The following is a 22,525-nucleotide window of genomic DNA, read 5'->3' as shown; positions in this document are numbered from 1 at the left end:
TCTGTCTCACAATGAAACTGATTAATACACTGTCCTGTCTGTCCATCTGTCTGACTGTCTGTCTGTCTGTCTATTTGTCTATCTGTCCATCTGTCTGACTGTCTGTCTGTCTGTCTCCAGTGTGGACATTAAAAGTATATAAAAAAAACCTTTACTAAAACACTGTAGCGATTATTTACTATAATACATGTTGTTTTAAGGAGAGGAGCTAAATGTGCTTTTGTACTTTGATCAAAGAAATTAAAATATATTAATGGTGTATATAATGGACAGACACCATTACAGTGTATACACCAAGAAATATATTTTCTTTTCTTTGGTCATAGTCTGTCTGTCTGTCTGTAAAAATAAAATAAAATAAAATAAAATAAAATAAAATTAAATAAAAATAAAAATAAAAATAAAATAAAATAAAATAAAATAAAATAAAATAAAATAAAATAAAATAAAATAAAATAAAATAAAATAAAATAAAATAAAATAAAATAAATAAAATAAAATAAAATAAAATAAAATAAAATAAAATAAACAAATAAAATAAAAATATATAAATACTGATGGTGTATATAATGGAGTCCTACCCAGTATGCGGTCCGGCGCTGCAGCTTGAAGGTGTCTTCTTTCCCGCGGCAGAGGTTGTAGATGAAATACCCAGCTGGTCCACATGCTCCAGGCGCTCCGTCACGACCATGTCCTCATGGATCAGGTACGACTGGGGGAGGTAGGTGCCAGCCTGGGGGAATAACCATAACATAGGAGTTTAATAGACTGAGGGAGGCATGTACCAGCCAGGGGGGAATAACCATAACATAGGAGTTTATAATAGACTGAGGCAGGTAGGTACCAGCCTGGGGGAGAGAGAGAGAGAGAGAGAGAGAGAGAGAATATGAAGGTTAGACCTGGGGGAGGTAGGTACCAGCCTGAAGAAATAACCATAACATAGGAGTTTAATAGACTGAGGCAGGGTAGGTACCAGCCTGAAGAAATAACCATAACATAGGAGTTTAATAGACTGGGGGAGGTAGGTACCAGCCTGGGGGAATAACCATAACATAGGAGTTTAATAGACTGAGGGAGATAGGTACCAGCCCTGGGGGAATAACCATAACATAGGAGTTTAATAGACTGAGGGAGATAGGTACCAGCCTGGGGGAATAACCATAACATAGGAGTTTAATAGACTGAGGGAGGTAGGTACCAGCCTGGGGGAATAACCATAACATAGGAGTTTAATAGACTGGGGGAGGTAGGTACCAGCCTGGGGGAGAGAGAGATAATAGTTAGACTGGTTAATAGACTGGGGAGAGAGAGAGAGAGAGAGAGAGAGAGAGAGAGAGAGAGAGAGAGAGAGAGAGAGAGAGAGAGAGAGAGAGAGAGAGTATATGAAGGTTAGACTGGGGGAGGTAGGTACCAGCCTGGGGGAGAGAGAGAGAGATAATAGTTAGACTGGTTTATAGACTGGGAGAGAGAGAGAGAGAGAGAGAGAGAGAGAGAGAGAGAGAGAGAGACGAGAGAGAGAGTATATGAAGGTTAGACTGGGGGAGATAGGTACCGGCCTGGGAGATAGAGGGATAATAGTTAGACTGGTTTATAGACTGGGGAGGATTAGGTACCGGCCTGGGGGAGAGACATAGAGGAGGCATCAGTAAACAGGTATATAATGATAGTTTATAGGTAAGACTGGGGCAGGTAGGTCCCAGACTGAAGAAATATTAAAACAATACAATATAGGATTATAGTGTTATTAAACAGTTACATTAAAAAAAGACTGGGGGAGGTAGGTACCAGCCTGAAGGATAAATGCATAAGAAAAATGGTCAAACAAGGTACAGACATTTTGACACCTATAAAAGGCCTTATTATTAATGTTATATGAATGGTTACCTTGACGTTGACGAGCAGCTCCAGCAGGTCTCTGGGCGGCATGACGATGGAGGTGTTCAGAGGAATGACGTAACACTTGTTCAGACTCAGGTCCAGGTACGCTGTCAGCCTCTGGGGGAGAAACACAACATGTACATTCAGCTGTCAGCCTCTGGGGGAGAAACACAACATGTACATTCAGCTGTCAGCCTCTGGGGGAGAAACACAACATGTACATTCAATTACAATGTTATAAAGATTTTTTTTATTAAATAAATTAAAGAATACTTCACCCATACGGAACCAGCGTTCTATCATTATAAAATCACTATTATAATATAATGAATGAGGTTTTTCTTCCCTCAGTCTTCCCTTGGCCCAGCTGTCCTGTTATTCCTGACCCTTACTGTGATGTCACAGTAGGGTTAGACAGTGAGACCATAAAACACTCTTTCTGCCTTTTCTCAGGCTAAGATGATCCGATTTAATTTTTTTTGCACATTTATACTAAATAGGATCTCCGAGTTCAATACACCTTCATATTCCAACCGGTGAAGTAGGCCTTTAAGTAAGTCCTAACATGAATGCAGCCTGACATTCATTTCAACATAATAACTCTGTTTAGTGCTCATGCTTTTCATTTCTCCAGAATCAGGGAGTGTCTGTCTGTCTGTCTGTCTGTCTGTCTGTCTGTCTGTCTGCCTGCCTGCCTCTCTCTCCCTCCCTTTCTCCCTGTCTGTCTGTCTGTCTGTCTGTCTGTCTGTCTATCCGCCTGTCTGCCTGCCTGTCTCCCTCCCTTCCTCCCTCTCTCCCTGTCTGTCTGTCAGCCTGTCTTACCCTCTGGAAGTCATGTACGATGTCAGCCGGGTCTCCCTCATCAAACTCTGTCTCCCTCCCTCCCTCCCTGTGTCCCTCCCTCCCTCCCTGCCTGTCTGTCTGTCTATCAGCCTGTCTTACCCTCTGGAAGTCATGTACGATGTCAGACTGTCTGTCTGCCTGCCTGCCTCTCTCTCCCTCCCTCCCTCCCTTTCTCCCTGTCTGTCTGTCTGTCTGTCTGTCTGTCTGTCTGTCTATCCGCCTGTCTGCCTGCCTCCCTCCCTTCCTCCCTCTCTCCCTGTCTGTCTGTCAGCCTGTCTTACCCTCTGGAAGTCATGTACGATGTCAGCCGGGTCTCCCTCGTCAAACTCTGTCTCCCTCCCTCCCTCCCTGCCTCCCTCCCTCCCCCCCTACCTCCCTGTCTCCCTCCCTGCCTGTCTGTCTCCCTCCCTCCCTCCCTCCCTGTCTGTCTGTCTATCTCCCTCCCTCCCTGCCTGTCTGTCTGTCAGCCTGTCTTACCCTCTGGAAGTCATGTACGATGTCAGCCTGTCTTACCCTCTGGAAGTCATGTACGATGTCAGCCGGGTCTCCCTCGTCGAACTCGGGCACGGGGACGTTGATGAGTTCCACCTGCTCTTCCTCCAGGATCCTGATCCGCTCCTCGAGTCTCAGGGCGAGGTGACGCGATCCGGACTCTACCTGGACGGGACAACACACAGGCTAAAGTTAGAGTGTGTGTGTGTGTGTGTGTGTGTGTGTGTGTGTGTGTGTGTGTGTGTGTGTGTGAGTGAGTGTGTGTGTGTGTGTGTGTGTGTCGCCTCAGACTCTATGGCTACCTGGAAGGGACAATATACACAGTTGAGACATATCTAGGGCTGAGAACACTTAAGATTCACTGTGTCACAAAAGCACACTGATGTGTTTTCATTTTCAGTGTGTCTTGTACAGTTAGTACAAGAGTGAATTGGATTTGTTATTTTGATGTTAAGCAGCTGCAGCAGTGTTTGATCATTTGCCAAAACCAAAAAAAAAAGGAAGAAAATAGTAAAGGAAGTTGTGAATGAAATAGTTTTGACTTCATTTGTCTGTGCAATTATCAATATATTGTGCTGTTATGTTTGACAAGGCAACTTGTTTATGGAATATCGCAATATATCGTGATATATCAAGATACGCAATATATCGTGATATATCAAGATACGCAATATATCGTGATATATCGTATCGTGACCAGTGTATCGTGATACGTATCGTATCGCGAAGTCCTTGACGATACCCAGCCCTAGTATACATAGAATAACACATATACCTGGAGGGACAAACAACCAGTTCAGACAATTATATACAAATTTATATTATTATTACTTTATGGAGGGGACAGATTTATATTATATATACTATACTAGAGGGGGGATGACCTGCAGTAAAGGCCCACGGGTCGGATTCGAACCCGCGACCACTGCAGGAAGCTTCTGGGAACAATATAAAGTTCAGAACAATATATAGAACAGTAATACTAAGCAAGATGTCTGGCCTACACAAAACATTTACACTTGTGTCTCAACTCATCCTATAATCCACTATTTATAACAATAGTAGTAATTTCTCTTTTCTTCCTTTAAACCTGCAGTGTGTAGAATTCTGGGTTTTATTTCCTAGCAGATTTTGTAGAAAGTAATTATAATATCCATAAGTACATTTAATTTAGTGCATAATAGCTGAAAAAAATGATTTTAATTATTATTTTTTCCTTAGAAAGGGTCTCATATATGTCCATATTTCTGCATATTTTGGACCAAGGCCTAGTGCCGCCATCTTGAAAGTGTCATAGTTGGAATGTCATCAGGTGCATTGTTTAAAATTTAGAATTGTTCTTGTCCTTGAAGGCCACTGTAGCTTCTGTTATTATTCTAAAGGGTTGGGGTTACCCAGGGAGCGCTGCATTCTAGAACTTTGTAGAACTTTCTTGATGATGTCATATTACACACTGCACCTTTAAGATTCTCCAACTAATTCATCACTGGAGCCCGAAACAAAATACATTTCTAAATTAAACATGTTTTAGCTCAAATATGATTAAAACCTCTTGAGAATAATTATTTTAAGAAGTTTGACCTCTTCTTCCTCCCGGATCATGAAGTCTTCCTCGCGATAGTTCACTCCGCAGACAAACACCTGGGCATCCTGCACAGAAGAAGAAAATACACGATTACAGACAGGCATATATCAGCATATACCGGCATTTTATCATTATAAAATCACTATTATAATATAATGAATGAGGTTTTTCTTCCCTCAGTCTTCCCTTGGCCCAGCTGTCCTGTTAATCCTAACCAGTGTTGGGAACGTTACTTTAAAAAAGTAATTAGTTATAGTTACTCACTACTTTTTCCAAAAAGTAACTGAGTTAGTAACTGAATTATTTTATAATAGAAGTAACTAGTTACCAGGGAAAGTAACTATTTGCGTTAGCCTACTGTAAAAAAAAAAAAAAATTGTCAACAAATTTGGATTTTTCTGAGCAGTTTTCACAAGTCAGTTGAAATGAGTAGAACAGACAGGTAGGCCTACTTGTAGGCTACATAACCTTCAATATGTATTGCACATCAACAGACAGCAAGAGGTTTATCCTGCACTTCAAGTAGGCCTAGCCTATTTCGTTCTCAACAAAAGTAGTAGAGGAAACTGCTGAATGTACCATGCTGATCTGCTATCACTGAAGGCCAAAAACGTCAGACTATGAAGCATGAGACGATGAGAGGAGGAGTAAGGATTTATCCTATGTTTAGCCTATTTCCTTCTTTAACATGCACAGCAGCATACAGATCCCAGGAAAATAACAGTAGCAATATTCGGCTAATGATGACACGCTAAACAGTTGTTGCAACCGGCGAATCGCGGCTGTTTAATAACGTGCATAAATTATAATTTATAGAGATCGGGAAACTCCATGCACTTACTCACAAGGGCGATGCAAACAAACTCAGGGAGAGCACGTTTCAACCGTGGATTGATAGGTGGTTACTGCGGCAACGCACACGCACTCACACAACAGAGAGAGAAAGAAAAAGAAACTTCACTAAACAGGCGCTCCGGCTGACTGACGTGACGGCGCTAACTGACAGTTATAATGTCATCCACACTGAATAAAACACATCTTAAAACAGTATAAGAAATAACAATCGCTTATCTTGTTGTTAACCCACCGGTCTCCTTTCTAGCAGTTTGTGTAGTATGGAGCCAGGGGTGCGTTCGGATTACACAGTTTATTCAATCAATTCACAGTAACGCACCGCATTTAACGTTCAGTAACGATAACGGCGTTGTAACGACGGAAAAAGTAATTAGTTAGATTACCCCGTTACTGAAAAAAGAACGGCGTTACCTAACGCCGTTATTTTAAACGGCGTTATTCCCAACACTGATCCTAACCCTACATTTTACAATGTGATGTCACACAAGGAAAAAGGTTAGACAGTGAGACCATAAAACACTCTCTCTGCCTTTTCTCAGGCTAAGATGAAGCGATTTCTAAAATGTTAGCACATTTATACTTCATAGGATCATGTGTCAATCCCGTAGCTGGGGTTGACACATGTAAACGAACTCTGCTCTGGAATGCTGTTATAAATGTGCTATAGAAATAAGAGTTGACTTGACTTTTCACCACATCACCTCCATCCATTGCCCACTTTATTTTATCTGTTTTTAATTCAACTGTTCCTTACCTCCATTGATTGTTCTGGATATTTATATGAGTGTATGGTGTCCTTGAGAGCCTTTAAACAAAATGTATTATAATTATTAATATTATTAGTATTATTATTATGGAAACTTTCTGCATTATGAATAATTTAATACATTTATACTGTGCAGAATGAACATTGTTATGCAGCAATTGTGTTGAGACAGTCCATGGGGGTCTGCACTTGTACATAACTTAACTTGTACTTAACTTGTTCTTTGCCCTTTGTACTGCGTTATTTTACCGTTTGTGTTCTGTGTTGTGTCTCCTGTATGTTTAGTTAGTCTGTAACTTTGTGTTGCTGCTGATGCCTACCTGAACAGGACTCTCTTGTAAATGAGACCCTGGGTCTCAATGAGATTTTACCTGTATAAATAAAGGTTAATAAAATAAATAAAAATTGTGTTATTTAACTATTTATGAAAAAATTTAAATTTTAAATAAAATGTTGAAGAAAGTTAGCTCATCACAAAATAACCAACTTTAATAGCCTTCCAGTTAAAGCTGAGGTATGTGATTTCTGATTGGTCAAAATTAACATAAGCGGTACACTTTGACCAATCAGAGCGAGGCTTCGATTCTAAAAAATTAATAAAAAATAAATCCCAACTGCTACTTTCTCCCCAAATTCTCCACCCCAAGCTTTAAGTTCAGTTTCATGTTGACACAGTTTAGTTTTCATGTATTTTCATAAAAGCCACACACACACACACACATTCAGACAGACACAAACACACACACACACACACAGAGAGAGAGAGAGAGAGAGAGAGACACACACACACACACACACACACACACACACACACACACACACACACACACACACACACACACACACACACACACACACACACACACACACACACACACACACACACACACACACACACACACACACACACACACACACACACACACACACACACACACACACCCCTGGAAGGTTCAGTCAGTTTAAGAACCTGTTCCAACATGTCGGCTGCTTGTTCTGCTGCAACATGTCGTTCATATTTCAGGCTCTCGCTCCCGTCTGAGAAAATTATTCTCACTGCTCTGAACCTTACAGTGTTTTATAAAGGTGTGTGTGTGTGTGTGTGTGTCTGTGTGTGTCTCCGAGTGTGTGTGTGTGTGTGTCTCCGAGTGTGTGTGTGTGTGTGTGTCCTGTGTATTCATACGACTGTGTGTTAGGGCTAAGGGACAGAGGAGGAAAAGCGAAAGTAATCGTTTTGTTGTTTTCTTAACACACTTAAAATAAATTCATATTAACTCTGAGACAGAGACACACACACAGAGACAGACACACACACAGACAGACAGACAGACATAGACACACACACTCAATCAGCTGTCTCTCACACACAAACAGACAGACAGAGACAGACAGACGCATAATTGAATATTATGCACACACACACACACACACACACACACACTCAGTTACACACACAAACACACAGTTACAGACACACACACACACACACACACACACACACACACACACACACACACACAGTCTTCTTACCTCCAGGACGTAGTAGCGGTAGAGATATGCCCCTCCCACCACCACCCCGCTCAGCATGAGCGCGAGGCCCAGACACATGCACCAACACCAGGCACGGGACTGGGCGGGCCGGGGTCCAAGGGCCACCTCCACATCCTAACACAGGGAGAGAGAGAGAGGGGTGGTTAGAGGGGCACTGTGTGTGTGTGTGTGTGTGTGTGTGTGTGTGTGTGTGTGTGTGTGTGTGTGTGTGTGTGTGTGTGTGTGTGTGTGTGTGTGAGAGTGGAGAAAGGGCCACTTCCACATCCTAACACAGGGAGAGAGAGAGAGGGGGGGGGTTAGAGGGGCACTGTGTGTGTGTGTGTGTGTGTGTGTGTGTGTGTGTGTGTGTGTGTGTGTGTGAGAGTGGAGAAAGGGCCACTTCCACATCCTAACACAGGGAGAGAGAGGGGGTTAGATGGTTTAAAGTGTGTGTGAGTGAGTGTGTGAGTGAGTGAGTGAGTGAGTGAGTGAGTGAGTGAGTGAGTGAGTGAGTGAGTGAGTGAGTGAGTGAGTGAGTGAGTGAGTGAGTGAGTGAGTGAGTGAGTGAGTGAGTGAGTGAGTGAGTGAGTGAGTGTGAGTGAGTGAGTGCGAGTGTGTTTATACAGGTAGAATGGATATAATATCTGTGCCAAATAATACAGCCATAACTGATTTATCATCAAGCACAGGGTTCAACATAACCAGTAAAATGATGTGAAGGGCGAGTTGATCGGCAAGTCACTGGACTCTCCAGAACCGACTGACTCCACCTTTTGGTAAATAGACTTGACTTACACAGCCCTTTTAGCCTATTTTCTCAGCCCCAAAGCGCTTTACAATTCTTACCACATTCACCCATTCATACACACACACACCGATGGCAGTAGCAGCCATGCAAGGCGCTCTCTGAACCATCGGGAGCAATGTGGGGTTCAGTGTCTCTTTGCCCATGGACACTTGGATATGTGGCGGGGAGACGGGGGATCGAACCAGCGACCCTGTAACCCAGTGGACGACCGCCCTACACACTTCACCACACACACACACACACACACACACACACACACACACACACACACAGGGACACTTGGACATGTGGCGGGGAGACGGGGGATCGAACCACCGACCCTGTAACCCAGTGGACGACCGCCCGACACACTTCACCACAGACGTGTGTGTGCAGAATGACTCAGCGTTTTAACTGAAATGAAAACAAAGCAGATAAAACCATGGAGGAAAGTGCAGCAGTCAGCTTCCCGTTTGACCTCATGTTACGAGAGGAGGAACCAAGATGAGCAGCCATGTTGAATGTTCAACTCGTGTTTGACTGAAAAACATTTCCTGAAGATTCTCTCCATCAGCTGTTACTGTGTGGTCGTTTCTGCTGAGTCAAGCTTTGCTATAGTCACTATACAAACACACACAGAGAGAGAGAGAGAGAGAGAGAGAGAGAGAGAGAGAGAGAGAGAGAGAGAGAGAGAGAGAGAGAGAGAGAGAGAGAGAGACAGAGAGAGAGACACACACAGAGAGAGATAGACAGACAGAGAGAGACAGACAGACACAGAGAGAGAGAGAGAGAGAGAGAGAGAGACAGAGAGACAGAGACACACACACACACTGAGAGAGAGAGAGAGACAAACACACACAAACACTGACAAAGACACACACACACACACACACACACACACACCCCCTTTTGAACTTCCAGGGAAGGAGAAATGGGGAAGTCAGAACTTCAGAGAACACAGAAGAGGAAGTTATAGAGAGTTGACCCATGAGAAACGGCCTGAGCTCAGTTCCCACTGAGCTGTAGTCTGGTTCAGTTTGCCTTTCCACGGGCAAAAGTATAATTAGTGGGGGGGGGGCGCCCTTAGCTCAGTTGGTAGGGCGTCCCCCTCAGCAGCAGACCCGGGTTCAATTCCAGCCCGCGGTCGTTCTCTGCATGTCACTCCCCTCTCTGCCCCATTTCAACTCTGTCCCTACACTATCAATAAAGCATAAAAATAACAAAAAAATATCTTAAAAAAAATATAATGAATGCTGGAACATGCTGCTAACACAAGGATAATCTGCTTTGTTACGGCACAACATGCATTTGTTTGCCGATGCCACTGTCAGAAATTGGTTGGGGTTGAGTGTGTGAGTGTGAGTGTGAGTGTGAGTGTGAGTGTGAGTGTGAGTGTGAGTGTGTGTGTGTGTGTGTGTGTGTGTGTGTGTGTGTGTGTGTGTGTGTGTGTGTGTGTGTGTGTGTGTGTGTCTCAATGTGTGTGTCTCTCTCTGTGGAAACACTAGGAGAGTATCGATGTCCAGTTCAGAGGTTTTAGTTTCAGTCCAAATGAAACTCCATCCTCTGGTGTAGAAGGTGTGTGTGTGTGAGTGTGTGTGTGTGTGTCTGTGTGTGTGTGTGTGTGTGTGTGAGTGTGTGTGTGTGTGTCTCTGTGTGTGTGTGTGTGTGTGTGTGTGTGTGTGTGTTTTTATATTATTCAAATCTCGATGCAAATTGCAAACAAATAAACTAAACCACAACGAAGTTCTAAAATGTCAACAAGTAAAAATTTAAATTTCTGAAACTGAACTCAAAACAAAAATCGGGGAATATTTTGCAACTCAAGAAAAAACTGTTTACACAAACTGGGGCTGAAAATAACTATTAAATTATCTGACTATTACTTTCTCTCTGTGCTTGTTTAGACCAATTGAAAATGCCAGAAAATTGCAGAAATTGTAATTTTCCGAGAGCTAGAAGTTAGTTTTCAAATGTCTAGTATTTTCATCTAGACAAAGATCTTCTGTTGACCATTGTTTGTGACATAACGCTGAAGAATGTGTTTGGTTTCAAATGTATCTTTAGATGGAGTAATTGATTAATTAACTAATGGCTGGAGCGTAAGACAGAGACACACACACACAGAGACAGAGACAGAGACAGAGAGAGAGAGAGAGAGAGAGACACACATACAACACACACACACACACACACACAGAGAGAGACACACACACACACACACACACAGAGAAAGACACAGACACACACACGCACACACAGAGACACACACACAGAAACACAGACACACAGAGAAAGACACAGACACACACACACACACACACAGAAACACACACACAGGAGGTGGTCTATCTGTCCATTGTTAATCTTTCTTCTCTTGGGTTTTAGCCGTCGGCCGCTGTGAGCTAACGCTAAAGCTAAAGGGCTCAGTCTCCATCGACTGATTAAAACTATAATCCTTTACAAGCAGAAGCAGCAAGACACACACACACAGTCAAAGACACACACACACACAGGCAGAGAGACACACACACACAGGCAGAGAGACACACACACGCGGGGGGGCGCCCTTAGCTCAGTTGGTAGGGCGTCCCCCCCCCCCCCCCCCCCATAGGCCTCGGCCAGCAGCGGACCCGGGTTTGATTCCAGCCCGCGGTCGTTCTCTGCATGTCACTCCCCTCTCTGCCCCATTTCAACTCGGTCTCTACACTATCAATAAAGCATAAACTCTGGCTTCATCTAGAATTGTGCTTTTCTCAAAGAGCTGCAAATTTACACACAATTAGTAAAATATTCCCCCAAAAAAATTCTAATCCAAAGAAATAATTGTTTTAATGTCAGTAATCAACTGGCAATGTTTCGTGATGATATCTATAAGTATTATTATTATTTGTTATCATATTCACCTGCAGTGTCTCGCCTAAAATGCACTTATTATTTTATTTTTAAACTTTATTATGCTATCTACGCAAATTTCTAAACTTGAAACTTTTAGCAACCAAGCCGTACGCCCATAGATGACGTTTTTAATCATAAAACATCACAGGAAACTACATTTCCGTGTAAAATTGACTAAATGGGGATTTCCAATAATAGATTATTCAGTGAAATGTTGCCAGGTTTCGTTGGTAAAGCGACTGTGCTCTTACTTTGAAATCCAGCCAGAAGTCGCTGCTGAATGTTACCAGCTATCTTCACCATAAGACCTCACGGGAAAAAAAATAAAAAATGAAATGTGTCCATCAGGTTTCAGTTTCACATATAGATACGGCTTCACGCTGTCGTCGCGTCTTAGTAAAGATTCCTCCGGCTGCCTCAGAGTAAATACAGATCCAGTGTTTCATCACCTTCGAAAAGACTGAATACAGCTCCTCTACTAACACAGGTACATTTATAGTTCAGGGCACGCACGCACACACACACACACACACACACACACACACACACACACACACACACACACACACACACACACACACACACACACACACACACACACACACACACACACACACACACACACACACACACACACACACACACACACACACACACACACACACACACACACACACACACACACACACACACACACACACACACACACACACACACACACACACACACACACACACACACACACACCCTATGACCAATCATTTGGGTGAATAAAATAACTTTGCCTTTTTCAGAACCAGAAATTCAAGAAAAAAAATTAAAATGTGTCTCGTTGCAGTTGCTCCAATATAGAATGTTAAAAAACACGTAGAAAGAAATTAGTGTGAAGAATACGTGCTTAATGCCACAAGTCTGTCTGTCTGTCTGTCTGTGCCAATATCACAGACAGACAGAGACACAGACAGACAGAAACAGACACACAGAGAGACACAGACAGACACAGTTTATCTTTTACTGTGCAGAATTTCAGTGTTAAGGACTATAGCAGATTCTCCTGACGTTAATATCACACAGACAGACACACACAGATACACACACACACACAGACAGACACAGACAGACAGAGAGACAGACAGACAGAAACAGACACACACACACACACAGACAGACAGACACACACAGACAGACACAGACACACACACACACAGAGAGACAGACACACACACACACAGACAGACAGACACACACAGAGAGACAGACAGACACACACACAGACAGACAGACAGACAGTTTTATCTCTGTGGTGCATCGGCCCTGTACTTCCTCTGTTCTGCTGCTGTGGTGAAGATGAAGTTGATTTAATCTGGTTCAGTCAGACAACTTTAACCCACTGACAGCTGCAGCTAGAGTGTGTGTGTGTGTGTGTGTGTGTGTGTGTGTGTGTGTGTGTGTGTGTGTGTGTGTGTGTGTGTGTGTGTGTGTGTGTGTGTGTGTGTGTGTGTGTGTGTGTGTGTGTGTGTGTGTGTGTGTGTGTGTGTGTGTGTGTGTGTGTGTGAGTGAGTGAGTGTGTGTGTGTGTGTGTGTGTGTGTGTATATCTCTCTTGTCTGTGTCTCGGTGTTTGTGTGTTTATGTTTAGAACCGAATGAAGTGTGTGGTTTCTGACACGGTTTAGTGTGTGTGTGTGTGACTGTGTGTGTGTGTGTGTGTGTGTGTGTGTGAGGTGTTAATGTGCTGAGACATAAGCTCAGGTGTTCTAACCTTGATCTGTCTGCAGGTTATTTTCAGACGTTTCTCCACAAATAGAAACTAAATTAAATTAGTGAGTGAAGCTCTAAATACATTTTATCGGGGGCGCTCCGGTGGTGTAGTGGATAGAGCGTGTACCATATTGGCTCCGGCCTTCGTTGCAGTGGTCGCGGGTTCAAATCCGACCCGTGGACCTTTACTGCAGGTCATCCCCCCCCCCCCTCTCTCTCTCTCTCTCTCTCTCTCTCTCTCTCTCTCTGTCTCGCTCTCTCTCTCTCTCTCTCTCTGAATTATCTTTAATAAATACATTTTATCAAGTACAAGTTTAAATTATTTCTACTTCACCCATACGGAACCGGCGTTCTATCATTATAAATATATGTCATATTAGTAACATGTAGGTACCTACTTTACCGGTGGGAATATGAAGGTGTATTGAACTCTGAGATCCTGTGTAGTATAAATGTGCAAATTTTTTTGAAATCGGTTCATCCTAGCCTGAGAAAAGGCAGAAAGAGTGTTTTATGGTCTCACTGTCTAACCCTACATTTTACCATGTGTGGCATCACACTAGTAAACATGTAGTGTTAGGATTAACAGGACAGCTGGGCCAAGGGAAGACTGAGGGAAGAAAAACCTCATTCATTATATTATAATAGTTATTTTATAATGATAGAACGCTGGTTCTGTATGGGGGAAGTATTCCTTTAAAGCAGGAGATTTTCTTGTAACAGATTGTAGTATTAATACATTTATTTATTTATCATTTTTCTAGATTGAAGAAAGTGAAAGTTCCTCGTAGCCCCTTTAATCAGACTTGGCAGCCCCCGTATTGATTATATAAACGCTGGCAGTAGTATCCCTTTGTCTGGCTGTATCAGATTGGGTGTGGTGTAGATAATTACTAAACAGAGCAGCCCTGTGTTTATAATAACATTCAGACTGCATAGTGTTCAGTCTGTTGTGTTGATTTTGGGAGATGTCTATGTGAACAGCTATATTTCTTCAACAGTTTATTCCAGATCCAAAGTTTTTATTGCCAGGGATGCACAACACCCTGAAATATATGTACATATTTGAGTTGGAGACTTTACTGTCAAGGCCTTACTTTAAAGTCACTTTGAGTGAAAAGTTGCACAACTTAGGCCACTCTCCCCTATATTTCTACACATTTGTGTATAAAAGCCTATTATTATTATTATTTAATTTTCTCATGATATATTTTGATTCCATTTGGACTCAGAGACAGTTGTTCCTTGTGTTTGTTCTTGTTGTCCATAAAAATTATAAAATCCAATAAATAAATTAAACAAGAAAACTAATTCCATGAGGCCCTGCTCTACTGTACAACATATAATAGACAAAACTCTACGACGGCGATTATCGGGCCGGTGTGTCCTGGCCTTAATAGACAATGTGAGGCGGTTTTGGAGGGTCGGTTAACAAGCGGCAGATGGAGAGACTTGGAGGAAAATCCCTTTTTAACAAAATGAAGAAGAATCCGCTGAGTTTGCACCAAGTACAAGAAAGAACATTAAGCTCCGATTAGAAAGATAAGAGAGAAGGGGGAGTGTGTGTGTGTGTGTGTGTGTGTGTGTGTGTGTGTGTGTGTGTGTGTGTGTGTGTGTGATACAGTGTGTGTGTGTGTGTGTGTGTGTGTGTGTGTGTGTGTGTGTGTGTGTGTGTGTGTGTGTGTGTGTGTGATACAGTGTGTGTGTGTGTGTGTGTGAGAATGTGGTGTGTGTGTGTGTATGTTTCTGAATCTGAGAAAGAAACTACAGAGAGATGGGGGAGTGTGTGTGTGTTTATGTTGTCTGTGTGAATGTGGTGTGTGTGTGAGTAAAATAGTGTGTGTGTGTTACAGTGTGTGAGCGTTTATGTGCATGGTGGGAGTGTGTGTGTCGCTGTGTGCATGTGGTCTGTGTGTGCGTGCGTGTGTGTGTCTCTCTCTCCGTGTGTGTCTTTCTCTGTCTCTATGCGTGTGTGTGTGTGTGTTTGTCTGTGTGTCTCTCTCTCAGTGTGTGTCTTTCTCTGTGTCTATGCGTGTCTGTGTCTGTCTGTCTGTCTGTCTGTCTGTCTGTCTGTCTGTCTCTGTGTGTGTTAAACATGTTGCAGTCAGCAGCCACAGTTACCAAACAGGAACACTCACTCACTCACTATCTCTCTTCCTGCTTCCACACTTCACATTCTAACACTTCAAAACGTTCATAATAAATCACAAACTCTCCCACTGTAAGTCAGGGACAATACTTTCCCTGTTCACCTGCTATACTAGGGACGCACACAATGTTTCTTTACCAAATAATCTGTCCGAAAAAAGCACTTTGCCAATAAGTTAAAAAGACGATTTTTTCTTACCAAACAATTGTGTTTTTGACGAATAGATCAAATAGTAAAGCCCCCATCTCACTGGGCTGCGACAGTGTGCGACAAGTTGGAGACAGAAAATTGCGACCAAACATGCAAATTAGCGACAAATTTCACTTGCAGTCTCACTGAGTTGGTTCCTCACGACACGTTTGCGAATGTCCTGCCCAACACTTGCCAGGAGGTCGCATTAATGTCTCGCGAACGTCGCACGACCGTCTAATTTTTGTCTCAAATCAGTCGCAATTTAGTTTCATAAGTCGCCAACCCCTCGCAAAGTTATGTCACATTGCTCGCACTTTCTGACTCGCAGAAACTAAATTGAGAAGGGTTTGCGACGCGTTGGAGACACCTGCGACCACTCTGAGACTGTTTTGAGACAGATTTGTCGCACACTTTTTTTGAACATTTTCAAAATTCATGCGACAGGACTGCGCGGCTCTGCGACTCATGCGAGGAAATTGAGACCTCCGCGAACGTTTGGAGACAGTTTAGAGACTCCCTCCAGAATGCAGTCTCCAACTTGTCACAAACAGTCGCAGCCCAGTGAGATACGGGCTTAACACGTGTGATCAAATGATTCTTCAGGTTTGGAATGAGGAGATAGCCCCCTGCTTCGATATGTGGCTCATGGAGTTCTCTAGTACTCTATATATGGAGAAAATCCGTTATGAGATTTCAGGGAAAGCAGAGAAGTTTAAACAGACATGTCAGCCTTTCCTGGACTATATAACAGACCTGAAGGGACCTACATGACACCTCGTTGACTTTTTATTTTGTCTTTTGTTTGTGTGTTAGTTTAAAAGGTGCAGTCAGTGATTCTGGAGAACGCTTGTTGTCCAAATCACTCTTTGTCTAAATCAGTGAATATCTCCTCATGATCCACTACCTGTCTGTACTGTGTGTGTGCTGAAAAGAAATCCAGTGTTAATACACAGCCTAGACTCTGTAAACTGGTGTGTAAACAAAGTGGCCACCGTAGCAACATGCCTGTTTAAAGCAATAATGCCAGTTTACAGTAATAATCACAAAATTGCAGTTTTGTAATTATTTAAGTTAAAAAAAGCACATTTTAGCCAAACAAAATTGGCAAAACAAATGAAAAATCTACTAGAAAAATAACTGCATTTGGTATTTAGCCTTCGGTCAAACGTTTCATTATTTTGGGTTCTGGCCAAGAGAAGGTTAATGTGGATCCATCTGCTATTCACTACTACAGAACCTTCACTAATACACTGAACGTTGGTCTCACATTCAGATCTATTATAGCTACAGTGGGTCTGGCAGCCATCAGCAAATTATTATTACACACACACACGCACGGCAGTTATTATGTCAACACACACACACAGCATTTAATATGTCAACACACTCTCTCTCTCTCACACACACACACACACACACACACACACACACACACACACACACACACACACACACACACACACACACACACACACACACACACACACACACACACACACACACACACACACACACACACACACACACACACGGCCGTTAATATGTCAGTCAACTCATAAAAAGTTATTGGTAGAAACAACATGATACAATCTATAAGCACAACAAGTTAGTGGGGCGACTAGAATGTTTCTTTCATACTAGTATAAATCAAAGGTCCAACATGTACATTCAGGTGTTCATTTGACTAAACCTTGTCTGTTTGCGTCTGTATATTTCTCCTATACAACCATCTTTAACGGACATTATCTCAACATTAGTTTTTTTACTTCTCGATACTCTGAACCAAAAATCTACAACTTCTAAATCACTTACATCAACTAAACTTTCCATAATCATTCTCAGCACTATTCTGAAGGTTATTACAGAAGGATTTGTTCATATGTTGTTCACTGTCTGATTTATGAGACATTTTGTTCGTAAAAAACATGATGAAAATGCATTTTTAAGACCTGTAGATAGAATAGAATTGTCATTATTTATAAAGTGAAAAAACGCCGTATCCGAAATATGTTCCGTAAATCTTTGGACACTCATATGTCATAAAAATTAAATAAAATTTGAAATCTGACTTCATACTAAATCTACGTTGTTGGATAACCAAACGAACCTTGGTATAATACTTCTTATTTGTACATTTTATTTTTCAATTCTTAACTCGGTTTTCCTTAATAAAAAAGGTTAATTATTCTACTTAAAACCAGATTATGGACTAAAAACCGTCTTTGAAACTTGTATCAAAGACTTATACATTTACAAAGAGGTGCAGAAATGTCCTAATATTTGTCTTTAACAGTGAAAATGAGAAGTAAATATAAGGAAGTAGTCGGACAAAACGTAATGTACCGTCGCCAAAACACACTAAAATATATAAATAACAGAATAAACCCGGCAGTTAGGCTTGTTTAAAGCGTGTGAAAGTGACAAAAAGAGTTAAAAACAGACTTAAAGTGCATTTAAATGTATTTTTTTATTAGTTTTTCTGTTTGTTTTTTTAACGAACGAGCTTCTTCAAGCCTTTCCTTTCGGTTGTTAGCTACATTAGCATGTTAGCTCAGTAAGCCATTTTATATTCTACTCACTTTGTCCTCTTCGGGGATGAGAGTTTCCGCGTCTTTCTTCACGTCTTTCTGCCCCAGCGCGGAGTTAAAAGACACTTTCACCATCTTGGAAAGCCCGACGACAAACTTAAACACCGAAAAAACACGGCAAAAAGGCCGTAAAAACGAACAAAAACAGAGAAAATCTGCACCGAAGAAAAGAAAAAGTAGTCGCTCGTCTGTGTCCCGTGAGGTCTTATGGTGAAGGTAGCTGGTAACATACAGCAGCGACTTCTGGATGGATTTCAAAGTAAGAGCACAGTCGCTTTACCAACGAAACCTGGCAACATTTCACTGAATAATCTATTATTGGAAATCCCCATTTGGTCAATTTTACACAGAAATGTTGTTTCCTGTGATATTTTATGATTAAAAAGTCATCTATGGGCGTAGGGCTTGGTTGCTAAAAGTTGCAAGTTGAGAAATTTGCGTGGATAGCATAATAAAGTTTAAAAATAAAATAATAAGTGAATTTTAGGCGAGAGACTGCAGGTGACTATGATAAAAAATAATAATAATACTTATAGATATCATCACGAAACATTGCCAGTTGATTACTGACATTAAAACAATTATTTCTTTGGATTAGAACTTTTTGGGGGAATATTTTACTAATTGTGTGTAAATTTGCAGCTCTTTGAGAAAAGCACAATTCTAGATGAAGCCAGAGTTTATGCTTTATTGATAGTGTAGAGACAGAGGTGAAATGGGGCAGAGAGGGGAGTGACATGCAGAGAACGACCGCGGGCTGGAATCGAACACGGGTCCGCTGCTGGCCGAGGCCCATGGGGGGGGGACGCCCTACGAACTGAGCTAAGGACGCCCCCTGAGTTAAAATCTTTATTTCATTTCAACAACATATTAGTGTCCAACGTTTCTACCAAACCGATTTTGGATACAGCCTTTATTCACTGATTTTAGAAATAAAAATACATTATGTACAGGTCTTAAAATACATTTCAGGATTATTTTAAACCTGCAGTGTGTAGAATTTTGGGTTTTATTTCCAACAGATTTTGTAGAAAGTAATTATAAATCTATAAGTATGTTTAATTTAGTGCATAATAGCTGAAAATTTTTATTTAATTTTTTCCCTTAGAAAGGGTCTCATATATGTCCATATTTCTGCATATTTTGGACCAAGGCCTAGTGCCGCCATCTTGAAAGTGTCATAGTTGGAATGTCATCAGGTGCATTGTTTAAAATTTAGAATTGTTCTTGTCCTTGAAGGCCACTGTAGCTTCTGTTATTATTCTAAAGGGTTGGGGTTACCCAGGGAGCGTTGCATTCTAGAACTTTGTAGAACTTTCTTGATGATGTCATATTACACACTGCACCTTTAAAGCAGAAAATGTCTCATAAATCAGACAAATAACAACTTGTGAACAACACATAACAAAAAGGAATAACTCACCATATTTATATCAAATAGGCTATAATAATTTTATAAAATACCGCTGAAAATAAAGCATATTGTGTAGCCTGCCTAGTGCATAATAAAGCATATTGTGTAGCCTGCCCACTGCTGCATAATAAAGCATATTGTGTAGCCTGCCCACTGCTGCATAATAAAGCATATTGTGTAGCCTGCTACTGGTGCATAATAAACATTTTAATATCGGTGAAAAGGTCTAAAAGAAATCTGTATTTTAACTAAAAAAAATTAAACTTTCATATATTTTAGATCCATTTCACATGAAGTTAATTATCAATTAATCTAAAATCTTAAATAAACCTCATTTTCAAAAGGATGACATTTCTGCAAATTGGTTTCATGGAATATTCTAATATTTTGAGATACTGGATTTTTTATTCCATGAGCTTTAAAGGGACACTGTGTAACATTTTAAGTAATTTATTGGCTAAAATCAATATCCTCATTCATAAATATGTCCTCATTGGTGCACCTTTAAGCCGTAATCATTCAAATTAAAACAAAAAAAAGCCTGTGTGTGTGTGTTTATGTGTGTGTGTATGTTTATGTGTGTGTATGTTTATGTATGTGTGTGTGTGTGTCCTGACATATTTCACTTTGAGTAATGAATCTAGCATAATATGAAAATTAAATTTCTGAATGGATTTTTCCCAAGATATTCAGATATATATATTTTTTTTTGACTCACCTGTTTACTGCGATGTGTGACTAGGAACGTTAAGGAACTGTGCTTTTATTTTGAAGTCGGCCTACATTATATTACGTACCTGTTTTACTACCTCTACGCGAGCGTACGGAAAATAAACAGTCGTCTCGGTGTGTTCTTTAGCAGCGACGGGAAGCTGGAGCTTCCTAAAACGGCCGACTCCATTTTTTTTGACGACGGTTATCGGGCTGGTGTGTCCTGGCCTTTACCTGCGGACACCTTGATGAGTCATGGTGACGTCAGCACAGGGGCCACTCACACCCAGGTCGGGTTGCCAGAGCGGACGGAAGAGAGAGAAAGTATGGCGTATGTTTTCTAAAAGTAAAAGAAAAAAAGTGAAAGTATACTTCAAAAATATCACAGTAAAGGCATATGCGTAGAAATAAAGACATATACAACATGAATTGATGCAGAAAAGGGACAAATTGGTTCATTTAAATTCACCAGAATGCAGAAAAATAAATGTTTGACGCCCAAATGTATTGTGTCCCCAAGCAACTGCTTTCAGTCTCCTTGGCATGTAAACAAAGGGCACACACACACACACACACACACCGTATCTGGCAACATACCAGTTTACAGAGCCTTGGCTGGGTATTTACCTTTTTTTTCAGCACACACAGTACAGACAGGTAGCGGATCATGAGGAGATATTCACTAATTTTGACAACAAGCGAACACACACACACACACACACACACACACGCACACACACACCCCTTTAATGAATGGAACAAAACAGACTCTGGGTTTCTGAGCTTTTATTTTTATAGACAAATGTCTCGTTTAGAAATCAGCCCTTTTCTACTAAAACATAACGGAATAAAGACCAAGAGCTGAACGTTCATTTTCAAACTAAATCCTTAAAGCTACAGTGCGTAACTTTGTCACATGAATAATGTCTGTTACATTCAAGCCATCGCCAAACGAGTTGACACAAAGTTGATTAAGCCTATTATCAGCTCCACAAAACTCTCTCTGTATTTCTCAGTATGGCAGCGTTTACAAACTGGTGCTCCCCCCTCCCCCCCCTGACACTGGTGCAGGAGCTCAGAAAAATCCCCAAGAAGAGCCCAAGAAATGTTTCAGTTGTTGATTCTACTGCTAAGAAAAAACCTGGACGTACAGCAGAAGGTATAAAATCCATGTGTCATCACTGAAGGCTTTACCTCATGTAGATGCACCGATAGTGTTGTTGTAATTACTCAGAATTCCTCAGGGGGGCGACAGAAGTTACGCACTGTAGCTTTAAAATTGAACAACCGTTTTAAGCTGAAATAATCTTTTGAAATCTCTTAACAGCTCTGTTTATATAAATGATATATTTTAAACATTCTTTAAGACTTTCACATGGGTTTCAAACGTCCAATAGATAAATTAAAAAAGCTGCCGGACAGAAAAAGTCACTTCTGTCGTTTCATTTCAGAATAAAATGAAAATACGTAAAATATGACCAAGTAAATGGAAATAAAAATACAAACTTTGGGACACTGATTTTTACAGAAATATTTTCTATTAAAGGGATACTTCACCCATACGGAACCAGCGTTTATCATTATAAAATCACTATTATAATATAATGAATGAGGTTTTTCTTCCCTCAGTCTTCCCTCAGTCTTCCCTTGGCCCAGCTGTCCTGTTAATCCTGACCCTTACTGTGATGTCACAAGAAGGAAAATGTAGGGTTAGACAGTGAGACCATAAAACACTCTTTCTGCCTTTTCTCAGGCTAAGATGATCCGATTAAATTTTTTTTGCACATTTATACTAAATAGGATCTCAGAATTCAATACACCTTCATATTCCCACGGGTGAAGTAGGGCTTTAATTTAATTTTTGAAATCAGAAAAAAAAAAAATAAATAAAATTGGTTAACGACTTGATTCTAGAAAGAAAAGGTAAATTAACTGAAACAAAATTAGTTTTCCCGCAAAAATAAAACATTATTAAACTCATGAAAACAGAATCAAAAACCATCTATGAGCATGGCCGCTCTGGGCTTCCATAGAAAAGGATATTTTGCATTTTTTTTTAACCTAAGAACTCACACTCCATAC

The 22,525-nt window shown here is 41.1% G+C and overlaps 1 protein-coding gene across 1 annotated transcript in view; it reads right to left on the bottom strand.

Moving 5' to 3' along the window:
• The window catches only part of LOC307258681 (integral membrane protein 2B-like), a 20,164-nt gene extending 1,614 nt beyond the window's left edge, over positions 1-18,550 (bottom strand). The window contains 9 exon segments of the mRNA XM_080038319.1: positions 582-596; positions 599-649; positions 652-733; positions 1,885-1,995; positions 3,235-3,378; positions 4,795-4,863; positions 6,408-6,458; positions 7,950-8,084; positions 18,310-18,550. Coding sequence (XP_079894445.1) covers positions 582-596; positions 599-649; positions 652-733; positions 1,885-1,995; positions 3,235-3,378; positions 4,795-4,863; positions 6,408-6,458; positions 7,950-8,084; positions 18,310-18,393 — 742 coding nt within the window. The 5' untranslated portion in view covers positions 18,394-18,550.
• Positions 18,551-22,525: the final 3,975 nt, after the last annotated feature.

Source organism: Ammodytes marinus (assembly GCF_949987685.1).
Source record: "Ammodytes marinus genome assembly, chromosome: 12".
NCBI lineage: Eukaryota > Metazoa > Chordata > Actinopteri > Uranoscopiformes > Ammodytidae > Ammodytes > Ammodytes marinus.
The sequence above is the reverse complement of the archived record's forward strand: the minus strand, read 5'-3'. Positions and strand labels throughout refer to the sequence as shown.